The sequence below is a fragment of the Chiloscyllium punctatum genome, chromosome 44 (assembly GCF_047496795.1).
Source record: "Chiloscyllium punctatum isolate Juve2018m chromosome 44, sChiPun1.3, whole genome shotgun sequence".
Classification (NCBI taxonomy): domain Eukaryota; kingdom Metazoa; phylum Chordata; class Chondrichthyes; order Orectolobiformes; family Hemiscylliidae; genus Chiloscyllium; species Chiloscyllium punctatum.
This window is the reverse complement of record NC_092782.1, coordinates 44,372,597-44,391,903: the sequence shown is the minus strand read 5'-3', so window position 1 is coordinate 44,391,903 and position 19,307 is coordinate 44,372,597. Positions and strand designations below refer to the sequence as shown.

The 19,307-nt window shown below is 42.9% G+C and overlaps 1 protein-coding gene across 1 annotated transcript in view; it reads right to left on the bottom strand.

The window, feature by feature from the left end:
* shank3a (SH3 and multiple ankyrin repeat domains 3a) overlaps positions 1-19,307 on the bottom strand; it is a 973,942-nt gene that overhangs the window by 267,803 nt on the left and 686,832 nt on the right. Inside the window, exon 15 of the mRNA XM_072562789.1 lies at positions 14,948-15,023. Coding sequence (XP_072418890.1) covers positions 14,948-15,023 — 76 coding nt within the window. The remainder of the gene's footprint in view (positions 1-14,947; positions 15,024-19,307) is intronic.

The window sequence follows — 19,307 nt, the reverse complement described above, 5'->3', positions numbered from 1 at the left end:
GGAATGATAATTGACATAAATGTCTGCATGGCTAATGCATTATCTGAGCTATGGGATTCCCCAAAGGAATCTTGACGTTCCTCTCCTATGGAAACATGTTCTACCTCATTTACCTTTTCGCGTGGGCCGTTTATTGGTCTTTTACTTTTCTATGGCTGTTTTTTTCTCTTCAATGCATTTTCTAAAACTTATCTACTTTCTTGCAATAAAAGCATTTGTTTTTTTAAAGCTGGGTTCAGTTCCCATCTGCAAGGTGTTGTATATTTATGTAACAATATTGGACTGTCACTTTAACATGCCAAACATGTGACATGCGAGCACATCATCAGCCCTTTTGGAGGGAAACAGTTTAGTTTAACTTGCTGCTTTATCGAGTGAATGACCTCCTGCAATGGTTAAACACATCGGACTCCTATCCTTCTTGAAGCTAACAAGAGAAGAAATGTAGCGATGAGGATAAAAACTGCTTTGAGATCCATCAGGGCAATCCACTCATTCGTCAAAAAAAATTTAAAAATAACATGTTCCTAACTTCAGATTCTAAGGCAAAAAAATCAAAAGATGCAATCACTGCATTGAAACAGATAAAGTCAGTAAAAAAAAAAGAAAGGAATTCACCCCAGGGAAGAGTTGAACAATGCACAAAAAGCTCATCACAGTCTCCATACTGAAGGAACACTGAGTGACAAGTACCCTCCACAGAGGGAAGTGTTTTGAGCTAGGGGTATAGTCTCGAAAGAAAACAGGCAGCCTCAGGAATACCGTGTTTTAATTGGAAAGAAGAAAGGCGTGCTAAAGTTTTCATGGTACATCGTACAATGCAGGCCCTTTTCATTTTAAAATAAATTTAGAATGACTGGAAATTTTGGTGCCATATGACGAAAATACAGAAAGCTGGAACTCCTACATGGAGAGGTTCCATTGTTCAAGCAAACAAAACTGAAGCAGATAATATAATCTCTCTGTTCTTGAGTATTATGAGGGAAAACTTTTAACCTCCTGAAGAATCTGGTACGACCAGAGAAACCAAGTCTCAAAACCTAACAAGAAATAACTACCTGATGAAGGAACAGCACTCTGAAAGTCAGTGCTTCCAAGTACAGAACACTTGCAATTATCCGAATGACACGGACGGGGAGTATTTTGTTCAGGTAATCGAATGTTCGGATAACTGATCTGATGGCTGCGGGGAGCGGGTGTGAGTCCAGATTGCAGTTCCCCTGGTGGCCAGTGGTGTCGCGCGTTCCCCTTGCGACAGACACTTGTAGAGGGTACTTGTTACCCACAGTGTCCCTTGCAGTTCCCCTGGTGGCCCCGGATCCAGTTTCTCTTGCTCGGTCAGTTCTCTTATTTAAGCCTTTATTTAATATGTAGCTATTATGTTACAACAGGCGATCTTGTTTCAAACAGAGTATCATACATCAAATGATACAGTGTAAGATGGATCAAGAGATTTTTATGCCCTCAGGCCTCAGGCTTTGTTGTTGTCAGATTTTACGCAAGCATCAGGTCCTTGAGATCTTGTTCGGATAATCCAAAATTTGGATATTCGAGATTCAGATAACCAAGGCTGCCCTGTAACCCTGTCAGACTATAAACTGGTGTTGTGTGATTTTTAACTTTGTCCACCCCAGTCCAACACTGGCACCTTCACATCATGGAAGAAATAGTAGGAATACTCCACGACCATTTTTCATCAAAGCCATCGACGATTGTTGAAAGATTTAGACTCCACAAATGCAACCTGCGTGATGTTGAATCTATCTCCCGGCTGTGGCAATTTTACAGAATTTAGTAGAATTTTGAGTGTTTGGAGACAGCTGAAGTTATGCTATTGGAGATAGACTGGTGTGTGGTTTAAGATGTGAAGCAATCCAGAAAAGATCATTAACGGAAAGGAACCTAGACTTGAAGAAAGCACTGCAATAGGCAGCCTCAATTGAGTAAGCAGCCCAGGAAGTTCAGTTAAGCTCAAGCATGAGAATTCACATAATGGTGGCTGAGAAGGTTCACAAGATGGCAGCTGAGTGAGGAGCACTAACACAGGCTCAAAACTGCCATTGGTGTGAAAAACAGGTTACACAGCATCAAATTGTATGCAGAAACTGTGGCAAAAAGGTCACATTGGATGGGTGTGTTTGAAGGAGACACATGAACATACAGCAACAGTTCAGAAATCAAACAGTCTACACAGTACAAAAAGGGCATGAGAAAAGCCCCAACTCAGACTGAAGAGGAGTTGTTATTGAATGTACTGGCCATTGCTGACACCAACTAATACTGGGACACACCCTTAATGACAAACTGATAAGAATGGAGACATACACTGGAGCAGCAGCTTCATTGATACCCGAACGTCTGAGAAGTAGCTGATTCACATTGTGCCTCAAAAACTATACTAAGGACATATACAGGCGAAGTGATGTCTTTAGGGGCTTGGAACAAGGTTCAGTTACACAATCAGTCCAAAGATTTGTTCTTAGATGTTGTCATGAATATGATTGAAGAAAATCACACAAGTGGGCTGAAGTATGTCAGATTCTGATATTAAGCAATGACATGTTTTAAATAAACATGCCATTGTTTTTAACAGGGATCTAAAAGATCCTTGTCAAAGTGAAAATCAAGGATGAGAAACAAGCAAAATATTCCAAGGTTGGATAGTATCTTATGTAGACAGACCAAAGGCTGAGGCAAGACGGGGATTCTTGAATATGTAAATGTGAGTGATTGAGCCATGCATGTTATAGACATGAAGAAAGATGGATTGGTATGTATCTGCAGTCAGTTTAAGGTCACTATTAATCTGGTACTGTGTGCTGAGCAGTATCCTTTGCCTTTAATCAATGGCCTAATTGATGGACTAGCTGGAGATCAGCTTTTCAGTAAAATTGACTTTCGTCAATCGTTTCTCCATATAACTGTGAAGCTTGAGTCACAGAAATACTTGATAATTGTGACACAAGGGACTTTTGAAATATAAGAGGCTTCTATTTGAAATCAAAACTGCACCACATTATGGATCAGATTTTAAGCTGATTGGAAGGACTGCAGTATTACTTCAATGAGATTTTAGTGAAGGGGAGCAATGAAAAAGAACATTTCCACAATTTAGATGCTTGAGACTTGATGATTATGGCCTCAGAGTGAGAAAGACGGATGTGAATTTTTTAAGTCTTCCATTGAACATTTATGCCATGTCATTAATGTGAAAGGATGACACAAATCACTTTCAAAAGTAAAAGCCCAAACTGAGGCACCTAAAAATGAAAGCCAACTACGATCACTTTTTGAGCTTGCTAACTTAGTGTGGCAGGTTTGCCCTAAATCTTGCAATCATTGTCAAGCCAATGCACAACTTACAATGCCAAAACAATAACAGGAAGTGGGAAGATCAATGTGAGACAGCCTTTACACGATCCAAAGAGGCTTGAACAAAGTCAGTTGGACTGAGGCACTATGACCCAAGTTAACATTGCAACTAACATACGATCCATCAAAATATGGAATGGGAGGAATCATTTCTCACATAATGGTGAAGAGAAGCCAACAGCTTTAGTATCAAGATCATTAAACAAAGCAGTTATGGACTATGCACATAGAAAGAACCTCTCGAAATCATTTTTGGCATTAGATGACTCCACCAAAATCTTTATGGCAAGGAGTTTACATGACTAACAGACCACAGAGCATTGACCACAATATTTGGGCTTCATACAGGGATATCTTCTCTGTAAAGGTGGGTGTTGGTGCTATCAGCTCACACTCTTACAACCAAGCATTGACAATCCAACTTACCTGGGAATGCTGGTGGGCATTCTAAATTGCCTTTGCCAAGTGAGTTGATTAAAAACTATCCTTATGTAGAAATTTTCTACTTCAACAAGTTAGGAAGCATACCAGAAATTATCCACTATGACCAAAAGTGATGGACATGATACTTTGAGACAAGATCACAGGAACAAGCCTAGAACTGAAGCCATGAATCACATGGAAGCTAGAACTATCCACACAAGCAGAATGACTTCGGTGGGGAATACGGGTCATCATTCCACTACAGCTAAGGAAATGTATATTAAATGGACTACACATAGGTCACTGTGATGTTTGCAGAGTGAAGGATTTACCCAGAGGCTGTCTCTGGTGGCCAGGGCTTGATTCTGAAACTGAGAAGACTGGAATATGTGCATTTTGTGCAACAGTGGGTAACATTAGTGATATTATACCCATGGGAATGGCTAGACAGGTCTGGCAAAGAATCCATATTGACTAATCCATACTGGATCTCATCGGGACTGATGTGCTTACTTGATGGCCTGAAGTTGCCATCATGAAGGCAGCATCTTTAGGGAGAGCCATTGAAAATTTGGTGGTTTTCTTTGCAAGCGTTGGTTATCTGGAAGAAATTGTTATTGATAATGGTCCACGCTTTATAGCACAAGAACTTAGAGACTATCTAAAGCAGTGACGTGGAGGTGCCGGTGTTGTACTGGGGTGGACAAGGTTTAAAGTAATTTAGAGTAAAAGATCTAAAAGTAGAGAGTGTAGTGGATTCTTTTTTGATTATATGTTTTTGGAGATAAGTCTCTTGATTAAATTTAAAATATAAGCCAAAGCTATTAATTTAACCTGGAGCAGTGTTTGTAGAGAAAATTTTCTGGGTCTGTAGATTATGAAGGAGCAAAAATGGCCTTTGCAGTGATATGTACTTCTTGTCAGATGTGGGAGTTTAAAGAAAGTTTAAGGGTTATTGCGGATTATATCTGCGATAGATGCTGTTGGATGCGAATCTTATCAGATCGAGTGGATCAGTAGGAGAGACAGATAGAAGCGATGAGGAAATTGCAACTGCAACAGTATGTGATGGATGGCAGTTATAGGAAGTGGGGGGGGAGTCTCAGATACAGTTACATAGATGGGTTACCTCCAGGAAGGGTGAGAGAGGTAGGCACCTAGGGCAGGAGTCTTTTGTGGATATACCCATTTCAAACAGGTATGCTATTTTGGAAAATGTAGGGGGTGATGGATTCTCAGGGGAACGTCATAGAACTGATCAAAATGTCATACATCAGTTCTATGACACTATGATCTTTTGCTATAAATTGTGTGTGCTATGATCCTGCCCACTAGCTACCTGATGAAGGAGTAGTGCTCTGAAAGCTTGTACTTCCAAATAAACTTGTTGGGACTATAACCTGGTGTTGTATGAGTTTTAACTTTATCTAAAGCAGAATAGAATCCAACATATTCATCAGGTCCTCATCACCCAGCCACAAATAGTTTGGCAGAAAGTTTTGCTCAGACATTGAAATATTCCTTAAAGATAACTCAAGATCAAGGATCACTAACCAAATGACTGAGACAATTTTTGTTAGCATACGGGAACACAACCCATGTGATGACTCAAAAGCTCTCTGACATTGCTCACAGTAAAGCTTCAGATGCACTCAACATTTGATGTCCTGAAACTACCTATGACAAAGGACATTGTTGATAGGAAACAACAGAATCAAGTTTTCCAGTGGGAGAACAAGACAAAATGTTGCATTTTCCTAAAAGGTCAGGAAGTGTTAGCGAGGAATGACACTAGTGGTGAGAAGTAGGTACCAGCCATTGTTGTAATACAGGCCAGACCAGTTTCCTCTCTCATATAGACAAGTTCTGAGGAAGGGTCACCTGACCCGAAGCGTTAACTCTGATTTCTCTCCACAGATGCTGTCACACCTGCTGAGCTTTTCCAGCAATCCTGTCTGTTTCTGATTTATAGCATCAGCAGTTCTTTTGGTTTTTATCAGTTACTTTTGAAACTTGGCTTTGTGATGCAGGAAAATTGCAGCCACTGTTTGCAAAGCAAACTCCCACAGATGATGATGACCAGATAATCTGTTTTTAGTGGTGTTGATTGAATGATAGCCAGGACTCAGGGCATAACTCCCATACTTTTCTTCAAAATGATCATAGAAAAATCTTGACTGTAAAATCCCTACAGTGTGGAAACAAGCCAGTTGGCCCAACAAGTGCACACCAACCTTCTGAAGAGCAACTCACCCAGACCCAATCCCCTATCCTATTACTCTACATTTATCCTCACTAATGTACCTAACCTACACATCCCTGAATACTATGGGCAAATTAGCATGACCTGTTCACCTGACCTGCACATCTTTGGATTGTGGGAGGAAACCCACACAGACACAGGGAGAATGTGCAAACTCCACACAGACGGTTGCCCGAGGCTGGAACTGAACCTGAATCCATGGCGCTGTGAAGCAGCAGCGCTAACCATTGAGCCACCATTATATTTTTCGTGTCTACCCGAGAGGGCAGACAGGACCTTAGATTAGTTCTCATTCATAAAGCACCATTCCTAACCAGCCAGCATATTCACAGGATGGAATTTTGGGCTCAAGACGCTGGAAAGGAATTCAAACCCATGACCTCCGAACACTACAGGGTATGCTACTCACTGAACCACTGCCAAGACTTAAAGCAGGACCTCCAAAACTATGGGTCATGCCCCAGAGAGGGGTCACAAGGCGAGACCTTGGAGCTGCAAGGACCAAGGCAACAATAGCTGCTGTGGAGCTGGAACTGAATGTTTAAATCCTTGTGCTTTCTAATGTTGGATATGGCCTAACAGATCTTTGTTTTTGAAACACTGCAGCTTGAACACTTCCCAGTCGATGGAACCTAGTCAGCAGCTGAAACCCAATGCACCACTTTCATTCACACAATATTAACTCATTAACTTTCGTACCCCTCAAATTTTCATTTGAGGCATTAAAGTAGGGTCGCACTGGGAAAATGTTTGGGAAGCACTGAATTATTGATCGGAAATTAATGGACAGGAGTGCATGATGGAAAACTGGATAGCACTGAAATTACATAAATGGAGTTGAAACAGCTTGAATAATCAATGAAGACTAAGGAGTAATGGGAGATGCAAAACATTGCTTTAAAATAAAAGAAGGTTCCAACAGTATTCCACGCTTCTGTCAGTTGTCAGGGTAACCCACTTCAGCTAAATTCCAATTTAATTGTTCAACTAATTTCAATTCCAGTGAGTCCTTGATATCCTTCAAGAATGTTCAAGATAAAAGTAAAATACAGGTCATCATACTGGACCAGTAGGGACTTTTCTTAATCGTTTTGCAGTATTCCAGCTGAGACTTGAGATGCTTTCAGCTATTTAGTCAAAATGGACTAACAAGCATTGTCATGGAAATGGTGTTAATTCTGAAATATTCAAGTGAGGTAAGGGGAGGCGGTAGGCAGGAAGCTACGCATAGATACAAATACATTGCTTACTCACAGCCTATTCATAGATTCATAGATGTTTACATCACACAAGCAGGCTATTTGGCTCGTTGTCTCCATGCTGATTAACAAAGATCTGACTACACTAAACCTATTTTCTAGTTTTGGCTCATAGCCCTGGAGGCTGTGGCAGCACAAGTGAATATCTAAATATTGCTTCAATGCTAAAAGAATTTTTGACTGAACCACTTTTTCCTGCAGTGAAATCCAGACTCCCCACCCTTTGAGTGAAGACATTCCCCCCAACTTTCTTGTTATCCTTCTACCTCTTACCTTCAATCTATGTCCCTGGTTATTGACTCTTCACCAAATGGAAAAAGTGCCAGCCTGTCTTTCCTCCTCATAATCTTATACACCTCTATGAAGGCTCCTCTCAACATTTGTTGATCCAAGGAAAACAAGCCCAGACTATCCAATCTTTCTTCATAGCTTGGATTGTCCAGTCCAGGCTACATCCTGATAAGTCTCCTCTGCATCCTTTGTAATGCCATCATATCCTTCCTGTAATGTGATAATCATGACCATATGCAGTATTCCAGTTGTGGCTTAACCAGCATTTTGTAGTGTTTCAGCATAACCTCCCAGCTCTTGTATTCTATGCCTCGGTTAATAAAGGCAAGTATCACATATGTCTTCTTAATCACTTATCTATGTGTCCTGCAACCTTCAGAGAGGTCCCTGGATATGGAGGTCCCTCTGATCTTCAGTACTTTCCAGGGTCCTTCTATTCACAGTGTAATCCCTTGCCTTGTTAGCGCTCTTCAAGTGAACTACTTCACACTTTTCTGGGTTGAATTCCATTTGTCATTGCTCTGCCCAGCTGATCAGTCTGTTGATATTCTCCTGCAGTTTAAAGGTATCAGCTTCACTATTCATCATCCTAACATATTTTATCTTATCTGCAAACGTCTTCTCATATCTCAGATTGTCCAAATCATTAATGTACACTACAAACAGCAAAAGCTCAAACAATGGGGCAGCTCGATGGCTCAGTGGTTAGCACTGCTGCCTCACAACGCCAGGCTCTCAGGTTCAACTCCAGCCTCGGGAGACTGTCTGTGTGGAATTTGCACATTCTCCCCGTGTCTGCGTGGGTTTCCTCCGGGTGCTCCGGTTTCCTCCCACAGTCACAAAGATGTGCAGGTCAGGTGAATTGGCCGTGTTAAATTGCCCATAGAGTTAACTATGTTAGTCAGAGGGAAATGGGTCTAGGTGGGGACTGGTTGGGCCAAAGGGCCTGTTTCCACACTTTAGGGAATCTAACCAAAATGAGCCGTACAGAACCCCTTTGGAAACAGACTTCCAGTCAGAGAGACATTCCTCTACCATTACCCTCAGCTTTTTACCTCTCAGCCAACTTTGGATGCAAGGTGCCATTTTTTTTCTTGGATTCCATGGGCTTTTACTTTATTGTTCAGTCTTCCATGATGGATCTTATCAAAAGCCTTGCTGAAGTTTATGTAAAATAAAGGTAATGCAGTATCCTCATGAAAACTTCTGGTAATCGCCTCAAAAATTCAATCAATTTTGCCAAAAATCCCTTAACAAATCCATGCTGACTATCCCTTATTAATCTGAGTCTCTCCAAGTGCAGATATATCCTGTTCCTCAGAATTCTTTCTAATAATTTGCCCACCATGGGGCGTTAGATTGACTGGCCTGCAAAACCCTTGTCCAACCCCTCCTCACTTTTCTAAAAATGGAACACTGTCCTCTAGTCCCTTGGAACCTGAGGATTTGAAAATTACTGTCAGGGCCCCTGCTATCTCTTTTTCTGTCTTCCTCAACAGCCTGGGCTACATCTTTTTCAGGCCTCCCTGCCAATTTATCCACTTATAAGGCTGACAAAGCCTCTGGAATCTTCAGTCTCTATGCTCATTTTCTTTTAATACTTCACAATCCTCCACCCTGATATCTACACCTGTGATATCTGTTTCTGTTGTGAAAACCAACATAAAGTATTAAAGTATTAAAGGCAGTGCTCTCTGGATCTTCTGGGTCCATCACAGATGACCTCTCTGGTCCCTGATGGGCCTTACCCTTTCCTACATATTCTCTTGCTCCTTGATTTATTTAATAAATTCCCTTTGTGATTTCCAGTATCCTGTCCCCCCACACTTTCCTGTGCACTCTCTTTGCTTTCCTAAAGTCTTTTTTAAGAATCACTGCTTTATCATATTCTTCAGAAATGCTGCATTGAGCCCTCAATACCGGCCGTAAGCTACCTTCTTTTCCTGAATGATAACATTTATATTTCTTGATATCCAGGATTCTCCAGTCTTGGTCAGACTCTTTGTCCTTATGGGAACTTATTATCTCATTACTTCCTTGCAGAATGCCTCCCACTGTTGTAAGACAGCATTATTTGTCCTTTTGTCGGCTACATAGAACAGTCCATTTTCCGTATTTACACCAGCACTATTCCACACCTCTTCCTCTGCTACGTTGATGACAGCATTGCTGTCACCTTGTGCTCCTGCGAGGAGGTTGAGCAGTTCATCAACTTCACCAGCACATTCCACCCCAACCTTAAATTCATCTGGACCATCTCTGACACCTCCCTCCCCTTCCTGGACCTCTCCATCTCCAACAATGACGACCGACTTGACACTGACATTTTTTACGAACCCACTGACTTCAACAGCAACCTGGATTACACCTCTTACCACCCTACCTCCTACAAAAATGCTATCCCGTATTCCCAATTCCACCGTCTCCGCCATACCTGCTCCCAGGAGGACCAGTTCCACCACAGAACACACCAGATGGCCTCCTTCTTTAAAGACCGCAATTTCCCTTCCCACATGGTTGAAGATGCCCACATCATGCACCTCCGCCCTCAAACCCCACCCTTTCGACTGTAACAAGGACAGAACCCCCCACCCCAGTCCTCACCTTCCACCCTACCAACTTTTGCAGAAACCACATCATCCTCCACATCCAAACAGACCCCTCCACCTGGGATACATTTCCCTCCCCACCCCGATCTGCTTTCCGCAAAGACCATTCCCTCTGAGACTACCTGGTTAGGTCCACGCCTCCCAACAATCCACCCTCCCCTCCTAGATCCTTCCCCTGCCACCGAAGGAATTACAAAACCTGCGCCCACACCTCCTCCCTCACCCCCATCCAAGGCCGCAAAGGAGCCTTCCACATCCATCAAAGTTTCACCTGCACATCCACCAATATCAGTTATTGTATCTGTTGCTCCTGATGCAGTCTCCTCTACATTGGGGAGACTGGATGCCTTCTCACAGAGCGCATTAGGGAACATCTCTGGGACACCTGCACCAATCAACCCGACCACCCAGTGGCCAAACATTTCAACTCCCCCTCCCACTCTGCCGAGGACATGCAGGTCCTGGGCCTCCTCCACTGCCACTCCCTCACCACCTGACACCTGGAGGAAGAACGCCTCTTCTTTTGCCACGGAACACTTCAACTGCAGGGCATCAATGTGGACTTCACCAGTTTCCTCATTTCCCCTCCCCCCACCTTACCCCAATTCCAACCTTCCAGCTCAGCACCATCCTCATAACCTGTCCTACCTGACAATCTTCCTTCCCACCTATCTGTTCCACCTTCCTCTCTGACCTATCACCGTCATCCCCACCCCATCCACCCATTGTACTCTTTGCTACCTTCCCCCACCCTCCTCTCTGACCTATCACCTTCATCCCCACCCCCATCCACCTACTGTACTCTTTGCTACCTTCTCCCCAGCCCCACCCCCCTCCCATTTATCTCTCCAACCTGGAGGATCCCTGCCTTTATTCCTGATGAAGGGCTTTTGCCCTGAAATGTCTATTTTCCTGCTCCTCGGATGCTGCCTGACCTGCTGAGCTTTTCCAGCACCACTCTAATCTAGACTCTGATTTTCCAGCATCTGTGGTCCTCACTTTTGCCTAGAATTATTTGCAAGTCCATTTGGACCAAATTATAGTTAAATTGCCTTTCCCTAGTTGAGAACCTTCATTCCCAGCTCATTTTTATCCTTTTCCATAATTATCATAAATTTAACTGAGTTCTGGTTGCTATCTCCAAAATGCTCCCCTAATTCCACTTGCCTTGGCTGAATATTAGGCGACTGACTGTGTGGAGTTTGCACATTCTCCCCGTGTCTGCATGGGTTTCCTCTGGGTGCTCCGGTTTCCTTCCATAGTCCAAAGATGTGCAGGTCAGGTGAATTGGCCATGCTAAATTGCCCGTAGTGTTAGGTAAGGGGTAAATGTAGGGGTATGGGTGGGTTGCGCTTCGGCGGGTCGGTGTGGACTTGTTGGGCCGAAGGGCCTGTTTCCACACTGTAAGTAATCTAATCATAATGTAAGTAATCTAATCTAATTATGTTTTGCTTGTTGGCTTGCGTATTGGCTAAAAGGTATTCTCTTGGATACAATTTAAAAGTTTAGTTCTCTCGCTACCTGCGCACCCAAGCTATCTCCATTAATATTTTGGTCGTTAAAAACCTGTAACTATTAGATCATGTCCCACTAATTTGATTGAGTTTTTTGAAGAAGTAATGAAGTGGATTGATGAGGGCAGAGTGGTGGATGTGATCTATATAGACTTCAGTAAAGCGCTCGACAAGGTTCCTCATGGTAGACTGGTTAGCAAGGTTAGAACACATGGAATACAGGAAGAACTAGCCATTTGAATACAGAACTGACTCAAAGGTAAAAGACAGATGGTGGTGGTGAATGGTTGCCTTTCAGACTGGAGGCCTGTGACTAGCGGTGTGCCACAAGGATCGGTGCTGGGTCCTCTGCTTTTCATCATTTATATAGATGATTTGGATGTGAACATCGAAGGTACAGTTACTAAGTTTACACATGACACCAAAATTGGAGGGGTAGTGGACAGCGAAGATGGTTACCTCAGATTACAACAGGATCATGATTAGATGGGCCAATGGGCTAAGGAATGGCAGATGGAGGTTAATTTAAATAAACGTCAGATGCTGCAGGGCAGAACCTATACACTTAATGGTAAGATCCTGCGGAATGTTGCTGAACATAGAGACCTTGGAGTGCAGGTTCATAGTTTCTTGAAGGTGGAGTCGCAGGTAGATAGGATAGTGACAAAGGCATTTGGTATGCTTTCCTTTATTCATCGATGCATTGAGTGCAGGAGTTGGGAGGTCATGTTGCTGCTGTACAGACCATTGGTGAGGGCTCTTTTGGAATTCTGGTTTCCATCCTATAGGAAAGATGTTGTGAAACTTGAAAGGGTTCAGAAAAGATTTGCAAGGATGTTGCCACAGTAGGAGGGTTTGAGCTACAGGGATAAGCTGAATAGATTGAGGCTATTTTCCCTGGAGCATCGGAGGCTGAGGGGTGACCATATAGAGATTTATAAAATCATGAGGGACATAGGCAAGATATTTTCCCTCGGGTGGTGGTGTCTGGACGTAGAGGGCATAGGTTTCGGGTTGAGAAGGGAAAAATTTAAAAGGGACCCAAGGGGTAACGTTTTCGCACAAAGGTTGGTGCGTGTATGGAATAAGCTGCCAAAGGAAACAGTGGAGGCTAGTACAATTACAACATTGAAAGGGCATCTGGATGGGTAGATGAATAGGAAGGGTTTGGAGGGATATGGGTCAAGTGCTGGCAAATGGGTCGAGAGTAAGCTAGAGTAGAGTATCTGGTTGGCATGTTCATGTTGAACCGAAGAGTCTGTTTCCATGATGTACATCTCTAAAACTTTATTACTGCCTTACTATTCTCACGCTTCTGAAATCTGATTACATAGTTGATCCTCTGTCTCTTCCTGACTGATTTTGGCCCTGGAGCACACACCCAGCAGCACATATACCTGTTACGTGTTTTTTTACTTATACTGATGTGGCCTCATTTGATCATCCTACCAAGTTATCATCCATCCTCAGTGGTATAATTGATTCTTGTTCAATATTGACCTCCACCTTCCATCCCTGTCTTGTCTAAATACTCTATAACCAGAAATTTTCAGCTGCCAATGCTGTTCATCTTTCAGTTAAATCTATCATACTTTCATGTGTCTATCTGAGCCCTAAGCCAATCTATCTTATTCCTCAGGCTTCTTGCATTAAAATATATATTCCATTTGGCCTTATTAAGGCCACTTCTTTCTTCCTAGTTATGTTTCCTTTGCCTTCCAGACTTGCTTACTTAAGTTTCAAATTTTGATTGCATCTCAGATTCTCTTCCCTCTGAACTACTTATAAGGATCCCATTCCACTCCCAACCTAGTTTAAATCCACTCTAACAGCATTAGCAAACCTCCCCATGAAGATGTTGGTGTGTTCCTGTTCAGATTCAACCTGTTCAATGTGGAGAGGTCCCACCTCCCCCAGAAATGATTCCAATGCCTCAAGAATCTACAGCCCTCCCTCCATGCATTCACCTGCTCTACTCTTCAAATTCTCTACTCATTGTTACATGGCACTGGGAGTGAGCCACTGATGAGGGACATTTGATGACCTGTTTTACAATTTCCTGCTTAACTCCCTAAAGTCTGTTTGCAGGAGCTTTGCTTTCAATGCCATTGGTCCCAACCTCGTCCTGTTTGTCCTCCCCCTTGAGAATTCCACGCAGCCATTCTGTGACATCCTTGACCCTGGCATCAAGGAGGCAACATACCATATTAAAGTCACCGCAGATATAGGAGAGTTGACGTTTCAGGCATAACCCTTCAGGAATTCATGATGAAGGGCTTATGCCCAAAACATCGACTCTGCTGCTCCTCGGATGCTGCCTGACCTGCTGTGTTTTTCCAGTGCCACACTTTTCAACTTTCATCTCCAGCATCTGCAGTTCTATTTTTCTCCTCCTCACGGCACTTATAATCTGGGTTACAGTAAGAGTAACGCTCCTTCTATACCTGTTACTTATTTCAACATTTTACTTCAGCTTGAGCTGAAAACGTATTAACCGAATTTACCATTGGATAATTTCAGTGCCCCATGCCAGTCATTCCTGACAATTTTCTTTGACACAAGATAAAGTGGTAAGAAGGTGTAATCTGTCTTCACCAGTAGTGTGATGTAACCCATATACATTTTCACTCTGTCCCACAGCACAAAGAAGAAAGTCAGGTGCAATATAAAATACGATGCAAATATTGCTCTCCATTTGAAGATGTTACTGACAGCTACTGTCATCATCTGAGCAACATTTGAGAAGATTTGTAGCTCAGGTTGAGGTTTTGGATGTAGGTTTTCTCACAGAGTTGGAAGGTTTATTTCCAGTTCCGGTTGGAAATCTTGTCAACAAACACATCGAGTTAGACCCCATCTACCACCCCCTGAGAAAAAGGAACAGGAAGTCACTTCACCATAGGAAATGACATCACCAACCCAAAGGAACCCAAACGTAAAAATAGAAAGCAGGAATTTTCAGCAGTGCTTCACCTGAGGCCCACTGAAGAAACGTCTGGAAATGAACTTTCAAACTCAGTGAGCAAACCTACATCCAAAATTGTCATCTTCTGTCGTTAATGGTTGTTACTCCCCCATGTCTATTTCCTACAGGACCAAATACCCAGCCACACAGCCCACATTCATTGCATGAGTTTGCACGAAAAGGCCACAATTTCATGTCTTCACCACAGCCAGAACAAAACAACACATGACAAAGTAAACAAAGTCTCCTACCTGTGAGATGAAAAGTTATCATACGATCCAACTGTATAATGCCTGAAGAGTCGCTTTGTTCGGTCTTCACGTGTTTCTGAAAAAAACGTTGAAGACTTAAATTGGAAAAAGACGGTGAACAAACAAACAAATAAAAGTGCAAAGCATATCAGCATAAAGCAACACAGACAGCCTTAAGAATGGGGAAACTGAAAGACTTAGGAAACAGCACAGTGACCGTTCCTCCATTGTAAGGTCAGAGGTGGGGTGTCACTGATGATTGCACGATGTTCAGCACTATTTGTGACACCTCAGATATTGAGGCAGTCCACATCTATATTGATGTGCAGCAAGACCTGGACCACATCCAGGCTTGGGTTAATAAATGGCCAGGAACAAACGTGCCTCACAGGCAATGACCATCTTCAATAAGAGAATCTAGTCATCATTCCTTGATGCATTGCTGAATACAATTGCTGAATTCCCTATTAACACCCTTGGGGTCATCCTTTAACCTGGCAACCAGGACGCAACATACCTTTGACAAGCCGTCATATAAATGGTCAGAAACTAGGAATTCTGTGGCGAATTACTCACCAGCTGTCTCTCCAATGACTATCCATCAGCTACAAGTTACATGTTAAAAGTGTGATAGCATACTCTCCACATGCCTGGATAAGCTCAGCTCTAATGTTACTAAAGAAGCTTGACATCATCCAGGACAAAGCAACCCATTCATTAGCAACCCATCCCTCAACTTCAACATGCACTCCCTTCACAACGGCTACAGTTGCAGCAGTGTGTATCATCTACAACACGCACTGAAACAACTCATCAAGGCTCCTTGAACTGCACCTTCCAAATGTGTAATCTCTACCAGTTAGAAGAACATGGGCAGCAGATACATGGGAACACTATCACTACCAGCAAGTTACCCTCCAGGCCAAACAATATCCTGAATGGAACTGTATCACTGCTCCTTCAAAGTTAACAGCACTATGGGTGCGCCCATATTCCAATAACTGCAGCAGTTTCAGAAGACAGCCCGCTACCACCTTCTGCAGGGCATTTTGGGATGGACAATGGCCAAGCTAGCAACACCATCACCCCATACACAATTTTAAAATAAATCACAGTGAAACGGAGATATCATGGAACAGAATGAAACACAGAGACCGAGGGAAGAGAGAACTGATAGAAGCACAGGATGGTGGCTGAAAATCATGGATTTTGATGGAGCATTGGGATGATTCTGGGTTGGAAGTCAATCCCATGAGTTGTGGCCATCCAGGTGAACTTACCATTGGCCAACCTGAGTTTGGGATCAAATTAGGAAACAACTAACAGGAGGACCAGTGAGAAGCTCGATTAAAGAGAACAGGACTGAAAGCAACACTGGCAGGCAGCAGCAGCAGGAGCAGCGCTGTGCAGTGAAGCTAGAGAAGTGAAAGGGAAGAATGGGGGAAGACAGATGCTGGAAGAGGAAGAATAAAGCTGTGATTTAGGGATGCAGTACATGGACTACACTGAAAGTGGTGAGCGGATGGAGGTACATTCCTTTCCCAGAGAGCTGTAAGTGGAGGCCAGCCAAGGTATGCTTGGCTGGTGGACGTACAGGTGGAGAGCAGCTGGATTGTGGTAGAGAGAACATAGAGAGGTGCAGGAGAAACTTCCTTGACCTTGTAAAGGTTGAATGAGGTGAGTGGCATGCAAGTGTCACGTAGGGACCATCACTTTCTCACCTCCATAACTCTCTTCAGAATACCTTCTGCAGATCTCTATTTGTAACCAACACTAAAGCATCTTTACCTGGGCTCCATCTCCATAGCTAGCAATGAAACAAACTCTCAGTTGGCCAATTTAGTACTCCTCCCCCACACAGCAAGCCCCCCTCCCCAAATGTTGTACTTACAGCCTATGCAAAAACAGATTCAATCATTGCACTTGGTAAAAACTGAAAGAACTGCAGATGCTGGAAATCAGAAACAAAAACAGAAGTTGCTGGAAAAGCTCAGCAGGTTTGGCAACACCTGAGAAGAGGAATCAGAGTTAACGGTCTGGTGACTCAGTCCCGAGGAAGGGTCACTGGACCCGAAACATTAACTCTGATTTCTCATCACAGATGCTACCAGATCTGCTGAGCTTTCCAGCAATTTCTGTTTTGCGTCTAGACATTGCACTTAGTCTCATTCCAGGCAAAGAGCAAATACAACTTCTGGGAGAACTTCAGAAGTGGCATGGAGTGGCATCTTCGACAACACTGGCAGTAATGCAGGAGGATGCAGTGGAAATTGATAGGATGACATAAGCAGATTCTCTTGCAGGTGGAGGTGTGGCATTAGTATTAGATATGACATGCAGCCAGATCCAATGAATGTGTATGGGGAGCTTTCTTCACTGATTGGAGAAATATGATTATTACTGAAAAACAAAGACATAATTTCTCTGTTAGCTATGTATCTTATAGACTATTGGCTTTTATCTTCTGCAGGGGAATCACTGGACCACAGTAGAAATGAAGAAGGAGGCAATGTAATCATCCCAGGAGTAGCAGCATTCAAGGTGCAGTGTTAATTGACATATGTACCTCCTCCATTAGTGTATGTATACTCACCTCAGTAAGTCCAGCACCACAGATAGAGTGGCACTAGTTGAGGAATACTTTACAACTTTGCATCTGTCCTTACTAAAAAGAAAGGTGCTCCTCAGGCCATGGTGAAAGTGGTGGAAATTCTATCATTAGACGGGTTCAAATCGAATAAGGAAGAAGTGTTGGATAGGCTTTTGCTGCTTAAAAGTTGGCAGACACTGGGACCAGACGTGATGCTGTCAAGGATGTTGAAGGAAGTGAGAGTAGAAATTGCAGGGGCACTGATCATAATCTTCCAATCTTTCCTAGAATGGAGGAAAATGCCAGAAGACTGGAGAATTGTAAAGTTATGGCCAGGTTGTAAAGGTTGCAAGGATAAGCACAGCAATTAAAAACCTGTTTAGGTTTGGCATTAGGGAAGGTTCTAGAAGCAGTTATTCAGAATAGCCTTCATAGTCACATGGAAAATGTTGGATTGATTTGGAAGAGTCAGCAGGGATTTCCAAAGGGAAAGTCAAGCTTGACCAACTTGCTTTTTTGAGGAAGCTAGAGAAAGGGTCGATGTGTGTAACACTGTTGATGTGGTATACATGGATTGCCAGATGGCATTTGATACAGTGGCACACAACAAACTTGTGATGGGAGTTACAGTCATGGAGTAAACGTGAATGTCAAGAAATAGACAGTAACAGCAATGGATACATTTGAGGCTGGAGGAAGGTTTGTAATGGAGTTTCCCAGGGATCAGTATTTGGGGCCCTTGCTTTTCCTAATGTCATGATGATGACATTGTTATTCTGGGGAAAATTCCAAAGTTTGAAGATGACGTGACACTGTGAGGAGGATGGTGTGCAACTCCAAAATGATATTGACAAGTTGGTGGAGTGGACGGAGAGGTGACAGATGAGAAGTGTGAGGTGATGCATTTTGGTAGGAAGATCATGGAAAGACAACATAAAATAGGGGGTACAATTCTAAAAGGGTGCAACTGCAAGGGGACCTGAGTGTACTTGTGCACAGATCACTGAAGTACAAGTAGAGACACCAGTTAATAAAACATCTATCTTTAGCCTTTTTAATAGAAGCATAAAGTACAAGAGCAAGGAAGTGATGTAAAGTTCAGTTGTTAGACCACAGCTGGAATATTGCGTACAGTTTTGGACACCTCACTATAGGAAGATTGTGAACACTTTGGAGTGAGTGTCAAAATGATTTTCCAGAATGGTTCTAGGGATGAGGAACTTCAGCTCACGAGGACTGATTGAAAAATTGGGGCTGTTCTCCTTGGAGAGAAGAAGGTTAAGAGGAGAGATGATACAGGATGTCAAAATCACGAACAGCCTGAACAAAGTGGATAGGGATAAACGGTTCCCAATTATAAAAGCAACAAAAATGAGAAGGCCTAGATTTAAAGTGATGTGCAAAAGGAGCAAGTGTGATGTGAGACAAACCTTTTTCACTCATCGAGTAGTTAGGGTATGGAATCCAGTGCCTGCAAGTGTGATAGCTGCAGGTTCAATTGAATTCAAGAGGACATTGGATGCATATTTATCTGGAAATGATGTGTAAGGATGTAGGGAGAAAGCAAGAGGTTCGCACTGGGTAATGATATTCATTTAAAGAGCTGGTGCTGAAGGGGTGGAATGAATGGCCATCTTCTGAACCGTAACAATTTGGTGATTCAGTGAGTAGGTAAAGATGCTGCAGATACAGACAGCTATGGAACATCCACATCAAAGGCCTGAGAAAGCATCTGACCATGGTCAGCTAGAAACAGATGCTGTAACTTGG